At 43.5% G+C, this 12,072-nt stretch overlaps 1 protein-coding gene across 1 annotated transcript; it reads right to left on the bottom strand.

Moving 5' to 3' along the window:
* Window positions 1-1,119: 1,119 nt before the first annotated feature.
* Window positions 1,120-12,045, bottom strand: LOC109901718 (serine/threonine-protein kinase pim-3-like). The gene is made up of 7 exons (XM_020497691.2): window positions 11,976-12,045; window positions 5,545-5,928; window positions 5,365-5,459; window positions 2,397-2,447; window positions 1,871-2,249; window positions 1,490-1,666; window positions 1,120-1,344 (listed from the first exon to the last, which is right to left on the bottom strand). Exons 1-7 carry the CDS (start codon window positions 12,043-12,045, stop codon window positions 1,253-1,255), a joined length of 1,248 nt encoding a protein of 415 aa, XP_020353280.1. The 3' UTR covers window positions 1,120-1,252.
* Between the last annotated feature and the right edge of the window lie 27 nt (window positions 12,046-12,072).

Below are 12,072 nucleotides of genomic sequence, written 5' to 3' on the forward strand. Positions count from 1 at the left end.
TATTTATATATCTTTTTTACTGTAACTTTTGCTTCACTACATTCCTAAGGAAAATATGTACTTTTTACTACCATACATTTTCTGACACCCAAAAGTACTCGTTACATTTGCGAATGCTCAGGCAAGACAGCAATATGGTGCACTTATAACAGGTTGTCATCCCTACTGCCTCTGATCTGGAGGGCTCACTAAACACAAATAATGCATTTGTAAATGTTGTCTGAGTGTTCGAGTGAGCTGTCCGTAAATAATAATAAAAATAAGCAAATTGTGGTTTTCTTAAAATAAGGAATTTGATGTATAGCATTTACTTTTTACTTTTCTCAAGTATGAAAATGTAATACTTTTTCCACCACTGTACTTCAGTACATTTAAAACCAGACACTTTTAGACGTTTACTCAAGTAGTATGTTACTGGGTGACTTTCACTTTTAATTGAGTAATTTTCTATTAAGGTACTGTATCTTTACTTTTACTCAAGTATGACAATTGAGTACTTTTTCACTGCAGTCTGTAAAGACAGTTTATTGGATGTTGCTGTGAATTGATGGGGATTGTAATTGACAGTGGGAGTTTGAATTGATGGTGGAGATGAAATGAAGACTGAACTAAAATGATTGTAGTGGTGGGTGTATGGGAAAAAGAAAGACAGATATAAGAGTGGTATTTTATTGACACATCTTCTGTTCCTGTTCATCCCGTAATTTCTCAGTCTGTGTGTAACTATGTCCTAGGCCTGCCTGTTTCCTGTGTGTGGGTGGATGGGTGGGTGGGTGTCTTGGAGAGTAAGTGCCCACAGTCATTAGGATTGAAGTGACAGTAGACATGTTTCCTTTTATTTAAAAAAAAAACTCTGAAAGCTTAGCTTTCAGGATTTCATTCATATAAAAAGATAAAAAATTTGATATTTGTAAAAATTTTACTTTTAAAGAAAAGTAGAAGCACTAAGCCTATAAATATTGATATTTTCAGAATGGAAGACTCCAGGGTAAATAAATCAAAAGTATAGCATTTAACTGCAGCGCCAGTCGTTCCACCAAACCCATCTTCGTTTGTGTCAGGTTTTGTTGAAAAACTTTGGATGGTGCTAAAACAATGCCATCTTTATACACGTTCGCTATTAGTCTTTTGGGGTGGGGGTTTTAAACCACGCTATAAAGTGCTCGGTTAAAGTGCTTAAAAGTGACTCAAATGACTAAGACAAGAATGAACTGAGATTATAATTGTATTTTTCATTGGCCTGGGTGGCCCCTCACAAGAGCCAGGGATGGAGCTGGATCTGCTCCATGGTTGGTCGGTCTGCTGCCTTAGTGCTCAGGCACCAGCGAATCAGCTGACGGCACTCTGGTGGAGAGGAAGTAACAACAGGTATATGATTAGACAGAGGATAATTCCATAATCATCTATTGTAGTATGAGGTTACATCATCTACCCCTTTATGGAAATCTCTTCCCCTACTTCATCCAACCCTCATCCCTCTTTCTCTGACCGGGGGACAGTCCCTTGGTGAAGCGCACGCGGCCCTTGATGGTCTCTCGGATGGTGCTGAAGGGCAGGAAGCCACATATCAGGTTGTAGAGGGTGATGCCCACCGACCAGACAGTAGCTGGACCTGCCAGGTACTGTCTATGTAGGAACCACTCTGGAGGGGTGTACTCCAGGGTGCCTGAGAGGAGGCAGACAGACACAGGAAACGTATTATTCAGTAGCCTTTTTGAAAGCATACTGAGAGCGTAGGCTGCATGCTGAAATCAACAATAGGGCTAAGTGGAGTTTCCGTCATATTGCTTCCACTCTCACTGAGCAATTCTTAGTGATCTGCTCTCTCAACCACCACATTCCCTCCCTTACACTCTCTAAGGTCTCTAACCTGCAAAGTCCTTGTAGGCCGTATTCTTCAGCAGGTCTCCACAGCCAAAGTCGAACAGCTTGACGTGCTGCGAGTCAGTCTGGATCAGCAGGTTCTCTGGCTTGACGTCCCGGTGCAGGACCCCTCGCTCGCTGCAGTGGTTCAGCGCCCTCAACAGCTGCACCATCACCTGGCGCGCTAAGCCCTCGCTCATGGTGCCTCCCCGGTCCTGGCAGAAGGCGATAAGGTCTTGGCAGGGCTCGGGGCGCTCCAGCACCATGATGTAGCGCGATGGCTGGTCAAACCACTCCAGCAGCTGCATGATGTAGGGACACTGTGGCGCCACGTTCACCTGCTTCATCAACGCCACCTCCAGGGGCAGGGGCCCTTCTTGTCCAGGCTGTGTGTGTGCGTGTGTGTGTGTGTGTGTGCGTGCAAAGGAGGAGGGGGAGAGGGAACTGCTGTTATCAATTGCAGTTAGGCTAGCATTAGTAGAGATAACTGATATACCCCCTACAGTAAAATCAACCAGTAGACTAACACTCACAATGTCCAGCTCCTCCTCAGCTTGGGCCTTGGACACATACTTGATGGCTACCTGTGGGACAGGAATAGCAACAACAGTCTAAGTACAGCTGTTACATGTAAAAAAAATACAATTAAAAAAGAAATGTGTTGTTATAACATTCTCAGTGCTTTCATGAGAATAATACAAAATTAACTCATACAGGAGACAGCTGAGGCTGGTCAGGTATGACGAAGGGCCTTTCAGAAGTAAATGGCCAGGTGAAGATATATGAAAGGTATTAAAGGAAAATCAGTTACACCATCATAAAAAGCCATTATGAAGGAATGTTGTCAGGCTGCTTAGCTGCACTGTACAATTAAAGCAGACATGAGTTATTTTCCCTTATAAACTGGGTGGTTCCAGCCCTTAATGCTGATTGGTTGACAGCTGTTGTATATGAGACCATATACCACGGCTATGACAATTTATTTTTATTTTTACTGTTCTAATTACTTTAGTAACCAGTTTATAATAGCAATAAGGCACCTCGGGGGTTTGTGGTATATGGCCAATATACCACGGCTATTGGCTGTATCCAGGCACAACGCATTGCGGAGTGCCTAAGAACAACCCTTAGCTGTGGTATATTGGCCATATACCACACCCTCTCGTGCCTTATTGCTTAATTTTACGTCAAATATACTAAATAACAATATAAACACAACATGTAAAGTGTTGGTCCCATGTTCCATGAGCTGAAATTAATTGATTACACACAAAAACCTTATTTCTCTCAAATGTTGTGCACAAATGTGTTTACATCCCTGTTAGTGAGCGTTTCTTCTTTCCCAAGATAATACATCCACCTGACAGGTGTGTCATATAAGCTGATTAAACAGCATGATCATTACACAGGTGGTTCTTGTACTGGGGACAATAAAATGGCACTCTTAAATGTGCAGTTTTGACACACAACACAATGCCACAGATGTCCAAATTTAGAGGGAGTGCTCAATGGGCATGTTGAGTGCAGGAATGACCACCAGAGCTGTTGCCAGATAATTGAATGTTCATTTCTCTAACATAAGCCTTCAATGTCATTTTAGAGAATTTGGCAGTATGTGCAACCAGCCTCACAACCGCAGACCACGTGTAACCACGCCAGCCCAGGACCTCCACATCTGGTTTCTTCACCTGCGGTATCATCTGAGACCAGCCACCAGGACAGCTGATGAGTATTTCTGTCTGTAATGAAGCCCTTATGGGGGGAAAACCTCATTCTGACTGGCTGGGCCTGGCTCCCCAGTTGGTGGGCCTGACTCCCACGTGGGTGGGCCTATACCCTCCCAGGCCTACACACAGCTGCAGCCCTGCCCAGTTATGTGAAATACATAATGACCTAATGAATGTATTTCAATTGACTGATTTCTTCATATGAACTGTAACTCATTGAAATATTTGCCTGTTGCATTTATATATTTGCTCAGTATAATTACAGGCTTGTTTAATGACTGGGTCAGTCTTCCTGATTTGCAAGGGAGCAGCGCAAGATCTCACTAAATGCAAAGAAAGTAGAGATTTTCTATTGAAAAGGAAAGTTTAGTGAGGTTGGGTAACTACCTTCCTACACTGCCACTGTTAGGAGAGGGGCTAAATCTGGAGGATAGATGGAGCGAGGGGGGGGGGGGGGGGGCAATTATATTGACTGACAGCCCACAGGGAAATAAGATGTACTGTAACAGGAGGACCTAGGTGAGAATAGGCCTGTCATGCCCAAGGCATGTATTACCGCAGAGCAGTCTCAAATGCTGAGTCACAACTCAGTCCAATTGAGTTATAGCTCAATACTGGGCCCTGGGTTTGTTCCTGTGTCAGGTCACATTGACTTTGGGTGGCCATGTCACAGTACAAAAGAGTGTGAACCACTGCTCCAGAGGAATATTTTGTATCCATTCTCTCACCAAGAAAATATCTCAGACCACCATTGCAACTGTATGAGAAGACCAGCCTCAGCTGAATCTTGCCCCCTGGTGGGCCAAGGAAGGTGAGTGTGTGCTTGACCCATGACACTGGACAAGAGTTATGGGAGTTTAGGTGTAAGATGGAATCGAGAGCAGCCTCTTTGTTTTAAATACCCTTGGCCCTTTAAATAAGCTACAGTAGCTTCATGCAAAAGCACTGCTTGACTTGGACAGAAATGCAGAAGTGCCGGTACTCATTTTGGGTGCCGTTACTGTTTGCATTTAGGTGCAGGAGCAACACAATACATTTGAGCTAATATTCTATAAAAGAAAAAGGAGTTTAAGCAGTAGAATGTGAGGAGCAGGTACTCAGCTCCAGTGAGCTCCTGCCCAAGTCAAGCGCTGTGCAAAAGGTACACAAATCAATAGTCTACCGCCATAGAGCGCCGACAATCAAAAGCTATAGCATCAATGAGACAGAATGTCTCAAACGATAAGAATGTAAGAATTTGCAAGGGCGTGAGGCTTTCTATGATGGTTAGATCCCTCTAGTGTGCGAGTAGGACGACTCTGCGAGTGTGCGAGTAGGACGACTCTGCGAGTGTGCGAGTAGGACGACTCTGCGAGTGTGCGAGTAGGACGACTCTGCGAGTGTGCGAGTAGGACGACTCTGCGAGTGTGCGAGTAGGACGACTCTGCGAGTGTGCGAGTAGGACGACTCTGCGAGTGTGCGAGTAGGACGACTCTGCGAGTGTGCGAGTAGGACGACTCTGCGAGTGTGCGAGTAGGACGACTCTGCGAGTGTGTAAGATTGAGAAAGTGAGAGTAGAAACATGTATAAGACTACCAGTCAGTTTCTGCTTTCAACAATATATCAGTTATTTGTTGCTTTGCCAAACAAGCAGGACAACAACAAGTTGGCTGAGGCAGAAACAGACTGGGTAACCAGACTGGCTTAAGATTTTGTATGACACTAAAACAATATTAAGTGTCACACAGACAACATGTGTTTTCACAGGAGAGGGAAGAGTTGTGTGTTGTCTCACCTGCATGCCGTCAGATTTGCGGGTCCCTGCATAGACAGAGCCATAGCCCCCTTTCCCCAGCAACGGCCCCTTTACATACAGCTTTTCCAGTCGGGCTGAAACGAAACAAAGCTGTGAAAATTCATTCCCTCCTGATGGGACCGGAAATTATTTCTGAATCTGTTTGGTGGTCACTTTTACCTTTGCGGTGGCGTTTAGTGGCTTTAGGACGGGAAGTGGAGGGGCAGTCATCCTTTGCCCCCACCAGGCACAGTGGCCAGGGGCCTTGAGTCTGGTTCAGGGCTGGACCATGGCCTACAGGCTCCATCCAACCCCCCCTGCCTGGGGCCCAGGCCCTGGAGGTCACAGCATTGCATCTCTGGCTAACATTCCCTGTACGCCGGCACAGGACCTTGGGTGCAGGGGGAGCCGGCGCAGCAAATAGCTCCTGGAAAGCATTTGGCTCCTTGGACCCTCTACATTCTAAGTCGGGGGAAGCAGTTTTGGCGTTGTGGAACCCAGACCTTTTCCTCTTCCGCCTGCCGCCTCCATTCAGACCGCAACCCTGGTCAGAGCTGTTGGGGACTATAGGAAGAACAGAGAGGGGCAAACAGTTAATGATAACATCCTTTTAAACAGATATTTAAATATTAGGTTAACTTTTTTGATAATAACAACAACAAGGTCAATGTAGTTTGATTATAACATTTCTTCTGTCATTTCCATCCCATCTCCTTCCATATACCCATTTACAATATAGCCTAAATGTATTTATCTAGCCTACTTTACAAGACTAGGCACCCAGACTACTTTTTTTTATTTTCGTTTACCTGGAGAGAGAACTTCCTGGGAGCTACGAGTAATCATGGTTGAATTCTATCCTCTTAAATCAGCCATGATTTTAGGTAGGCTGAAACGGATATCAAACCAGATATTTGCGTCTGACAGATTGTCACATGGCCTTAAAAAACACTATTGCTCTGACGTAATGTACAGTGACAATTATGACGTGCCATGATGTAAAACAAAGAGTTGTGCGCGCCAAGTGTCCCATACCTATTGCAAGCAATGACTGCCTGCTTTACGAGTTCAATTGTGCCTGTACATGCAAATCCAAAAGAGGGCGCTGCTAGCTCTTACAAAAGCGCCTTAAATTGTTGCTTTTACCTAAAATTTCTGAGATGACCCATTCCTCTATTTCATGGGTTAGAAACGAAGAGAAAGGTTTAAAGCCAAGATAAAAGCAGCCATACCTTGCATTTTGTGACGCCATATGCTAACAATATCACATACTTTTTATTTCTTTTTTTATAAATGTCGAAATCTTCACACACCTACAACTGTTTTTGAAATCTTGGTCCATGGAGAGTGGAGACCCACATACTGTGCAGGCTTTTGTTTTAATCCATACCAATTGATGAAACAACAAAACCTTGACACATTTAATCAGTTACAAAAAGCTTAATATGACCTAACACTATATAGTCAAACTTAATCATCATCATTAGGCCTACTTTATCTCACATTTTTGTAAAAAAATATATATATTTGTAAATTCAGTGTTTTTGAGAAAAATGCCCCTAAACTCTCTGAATCCACAACAAATAAGTTAGGTATGGATTTTTTTTTCAATACCTTTTAAGCTCTGCATAAACACCCAATGTGAAAACATTTGAGAAAATTGGCCAAATATCAATTTGCACTTTGTTGGCAATGACCCTCAGACAAGGATGAAAGAAAGCAGTGGAGAGAGATTAAAAACAGCTGTGTGTGTTTGTGTGTGTGTGTGTGTGTTTATGGACAAAGACACCTGTGATTTGCTCCCTCCAAACACAGTTCAAACAGTTTCCACCCTCCAAGCGATCTAAATATAAAGTGAGGAGGAAGTCAAACTGCTGTTGTTCTTAGTAATAAGTGGTTATCATACACTATATATACAAAGTATGTGGAAACCCTTCAAATTAGTGGATTTGGCCATTTCAGCCACACCCGTTGCTGACAGGTGTATAAAATCGAGCACACGGCCATGCAATCACCATAGACAATCATTAGCAGTAGAATGGCCTTACTGAAGAGCTCAGTGACAGTCAACGGATGCCACCTTTCCAACAAGTCAGTTGGTCAAATTTCTGCCCTGGTCAACTGTAAGTGCTGTTATTGTGAAGTGGGAACGACTAGGAGCAACAACGGCTCAGCCGCGAAGTGGTAGGCCACACAAGCTCACAGAACGGGACCGCCGAGTGCTGAAGTGGGTACAAATCGCCTGTCCTCGGTTGTAACACTCACTACCGAGTTCCAAACTGCCTCTGGAAGCAACGTCAGCACAATAACTGTTAGTTGGGAGCTTCATGAAATGGGTTTCCATGGCCGAGCAGCCCCACCCAATGCATAGTGCCAACTGTAAAGTTTGGTGGACGAGGAATAATGTCTGGGGCTGTGTTTCATGGTTTGGGCTAGGCTTTTTAGTTCCAGTGAAGGGAAATGTTAACACTACAGAATACAATGACATTCTACACAATTCTGTGCTTCCAACTTTGTGGCAACAGTTTGGGGAAGGCCCTTTCCTGTTTCAGCATGACAATGCCCCTGTGCCAAATGTCCAGTCTTTTCCAATGTGAAAGAGGTTGGTTAAGGCCAGATGGACAAGGCCACAGTTTTTGGAATGACACTCAGCCCTGGGTGGATATCAGACTCAGGGTTTTCCCCTAACTAAATATTTTCTATCGCCACGGGGCTTCTGGTTTGAACAGGAAAGCCACTTGAACCACTCGAGGGACGGGTGGATGTCAACAGACTGATTTGCATGAGGCATAAGGTCGTAATTTGCTATAATTGGAGAAAGTTATAGAAGACGTGCCTATATAATCTAATGAGACATTTCATTAATGTGTCAATTATTGGTTTGAATAGTTTTGCATATTTACAGACACCCTTTTCAACGGTAACACATTCATATACTACCTACTACATTGACAAGCAACTTACAAATGCACTTTTACCACAACAAACCATTATCATCTCCCTCTAAAACAGCTAGACTGCAGACAGGACTGCTAAGTCTGGCTGTTTACAAAAATATATATATATATTCTGTGATGCATTTCCCACCACAACCAAAACCACTTTGAGACCTCAGGTATAGTGTTCGATATAGCCTCGGACCGAATGCCCAAGGAGGGAGTAAGTGTGTGATTTCGTAACCAAATAATATCCTATCCTATGGGTGTCATTGAATACACAACATGATTAAACCTCCTCCAGTACGCCCACAACCAGTACGGAATGAAACAGGGAGGGACCTACTGGAATCTGTCCAATAGAAACTGTTTGGACTAATGATTACTCCCCTGATGTTCTCCTCAGTTGATCATGAATCCTTTGACCATGAGATTGACGTGGTTGCACCATACACACAGACTCCTTCAGTCTGAAGGGCCTGTAGAAGGCCTGGGCCCAGAACTTGGCCCAAACTCATTTGACAAGCTGTAGCAGATCCAGGAAGACAACAATGTATGTCCATTTCTCTTGTGCTTTTGTCAAAAATGTGTCCTTTATACACACAGTACAAGGCCAATATACTAAAGCACCTTATACCACTCACCACTGCGACCTGTATGCTCTAGTCGGCTGGCCCTCGCTACATATTCATCGCCAGACCCACTGGCCCCAGGTCATCTACAAGTCCATGCTAGGTAAAGCTCCGCCTTATCTCAGTTCACTGGTCACGATGGCAACATCCACCCGTAGCACGCGCTCCAGCAGGTGTATCTCACTGATCATCCCTAAAGCCAACACCTCATTTGGCAGCCTTTCGTTCCAGTTCTCTGCTGCCTGTGACTGGAGCGAATTGCAAAAATCGCTGAAGTTGGAGACTTTTATCTCCCTCACCAATTTCAAACATCTGCTATCTGAGCAGCTAACCGATCGCTGCAGCTGTACATAGTCTATCGGTAAATAGCCCACCCATTTTTACCTACCTCATCCCCATACTGTTTATATTTATTTACTTTTCTGCTTTTTTGCACACCAATATCTCTACCTGTACATGACCATCTGATCATTTATCACTCCAGTGTTAATCTGCAAAATTGTAATTATTCGCCTACCTCCTCATGCCTTTTGCACACAATGTATAGACTCTTTTTTCTACTGTGTTATTGACTTGTTAATTGGTTTACTCCATGTGTAACTCTGTGTTGTCTGTTCACACTGCTATGCTTTATCTTGGCCAGGTCGCAGTTGTAAATGAGAACTTGTTCTCAACTAGCCTACCTGGTTAAATAAAGGTGAAATAAATAATAAAAAATTAAAAAATTAATGCCCAGATAGATGACGTAGGGTTTCTACAGAACTACAGAAGGGACTTTGGCTCAACAGCAATTCTCACTTTCACCAACTGTTGCTGTGAAGTTATTCTGACCACTCGACACAGAACAAGACCAGAGTAAACGATCACTTAGAGGAATGTTATTTTTTTGACTGTCTTCTTCGCAATAGCTAAGTCAAGACTCTCTCTCTCTCTAGTCGTCTTGTTACTGTTGCTCACTGGAGCTCATGGACAAGGACAGGCGAAGGGTGATTGTGGGTGCTTCACACATCTTTGCACTCCATTTAATCAAATGTGACCTGTTTGACAGAGACAGAGCAACTCTTTGAAAGTGGAAGTTTAACTTTGAATTACATTGAATTTGATTTACTGTATTTCTATAGAAATTAGTGCCCCAATGATCTGCAACAGCTTCACTCTTGCTGATCCTGGCTTTGCAGTGATTTGCTTCATACGGAGGTGGACAGACATACATTATTTGCCAGTTACCTGTCAAGTCAGATCAGTGTGATGGACAGAAAACAGGGAATTAAATCTATGCAAGATGTTTGAAATATTTAAAATGTGTGGGGAGGGTTGTACTGTTGTAGGTCAAGTACAACATTCTCTTGCCATTGTACCTCCTACTGTGTTCAGTTAGCTAGGATTCATCATTGTGAAGCACTGCTGATTACACAATCATAGTCACCATTACCATCATCTGTTTATTAATGGTCAATGCATTCTTTTACAAGTTCGTTCCATTGTATTTCTGTCAGTAAAGAACATCGTTAAGATCATAATTGCACAGCTGAAGCTTTTCTGACAGCTATGCGCTGTCTTTTTGCATTGTTCTCTAGGCCCCTGTCTTTTTGCATTGTTCTCTAGGCCCCTGTCTTTTTGCATTGTTCTCTAGGCCCCTGTCTTTTGAAATGTATCTGACATATTATTGAAGTGACTTTTGTGGGACCCCAACGGGTAACTTCCTCATGTATGTTCATGCTTCTCCTATCACTAAAATAATTGAGGAAGTTGCCCGTTGGGGTCTCACAATAAAAGTCACTTTTAAAGTAAAACATTTCCGATAACAGCCAGCACTATTCAAACAATGCACCTCGGTTTCCGATGCAGGGTAGTTCATCACAGACCCCCCCACCATGGAGAGGCAAGGCAGGCTAACTGAGCACAGGTGTTTAGTTACAACAGTAAGGCTATTAATACCTGTGGAGTGAAACAACGTGGCTTTGTAGAATGACACATGGACCATTACAGCTGCTCTTCAAAACAGCTTTTCCACCATCATTCATTTGAAATCGGTTTCTCATACAAAGCAGTATGAATAAGGTACTCTCAGATAGAAAATGAAAATGAGTTTTAAATATAGCATTTTGTAGCACCCCTATGTCAAAAAGAAAGTAGAAAAGGAGAACGCCAGGAGAAGGCATTCCAACCTCCTCCAGTTCAAAACCGCTGCAATAGAGGATGTATAGCATGTGTGGCATAAACTGTCCAACACACCAGCCTTCTGCGGTAATGTCAATTTCTATTCTCAGTAGGAACACTGTCCCTAGTAGAAGACTGTGACAGTAGGCTACATGCGTCCAGTTTAAGCATCTGCCAGTAGAAAGTGCCATGCAGCTTTTGAAGTTACAGCATCAGGACCAGCCATCGCTCCCATCTGTAAGAGAGTAGTCACACACAAGCAGTTCTCACCTTTACACCGAACTCCCCACTCAACGGTTGTCTGTGCATTTATTGCATGTTGTTCATGGACAAAGCAGTCTAGCTTCCCCGCTGATCACAACACCCAACCTGACCTAGTACATCTTGCTTTCTTAGTGGCGTGTTAAACTGCCACATCCCACTGGCAGCTAGCTTAATACCTCTTCTCTTCCTCCAACCAGTCATGGGTGGTCCACCTGCCAGTCTTTAGAGGCCGGATGGACATCAGTGCGGATGGCTCCCCGTCTGATTGTCCGTTGTTTCCTCAGCTTGATGTCGTAGGTTTTAAGCAATCAATAGTGCTTTTCTGAAGATGTTGTAAACTATTTGTTGTTGCCATACTGGGGCTGAATCCCCCCCCCCCAGCTTGGACTATTAGGTTTAGTTTGGTCCCATTTTAGTAAGAAAAATCTTAAGATGTATAACTACCACAAGTTTATACTGGCCTGATAAAGGAGTCAATCTATAACACCATCTGCAACATTACCACAAAAATCTCAAGTATCAACATACAAATACTAAACCTTCCTATTTTCTCAATAGGATTTCAAAATAATTATTTGCTGTGAAGTCTCAGTAAAAACTCAATAGCACTTAAACTTACCCAGACGGAGGTCAAAGTTGCGACAACGGGTCATAATCACAGCCAGGCTGCAGCCCTCTGCGGTTTCCATGGGAACTGTACAGTGGAGATTAGCCAG

Source organism: Oncorhynchus kisutch, linkage group LG13 (genome assembly GCF_002021735.2).
Source record: "Oncorhynchus kisutch isolate 150728-3 linkage group LG13, Okis_V2, whole genome shotgun sequence".
Classification (NCBI taxonomy): domain Eukaryota; kingdom Metazoa; phylum Chordata; class Actinopteri; order Salmoniformes; family Salmonidae; genus Oncorhynchus; species Oncorhynchus kisutch.

Excerpts from the sequence above, each read along its gene's own strand:
- LOC109901718 (XM_020497691.2), bottom strand. The coding sequence starts at position 12,045 with ATGGAAACCGCAGAGGGCTGCAGCCTGGCTGTGATTATGACCCGTTGT. Across the intron at positions 2,250-2,396 it reads CTGAGGAGGAGCTGGACATT|CCTGGACAAGAAGGGCCCCT; the intron begins GTGAGTGTTAGT and ends GCACACACACAG. Across the intron at positions 1,345-1,489 it reads CACCAAGGGACTGTCCCCCG|AGTGCCGTCAGCTGATTCGC; the intron begins GTCAGAGAAAGA and ends CCTCTCCACCAG.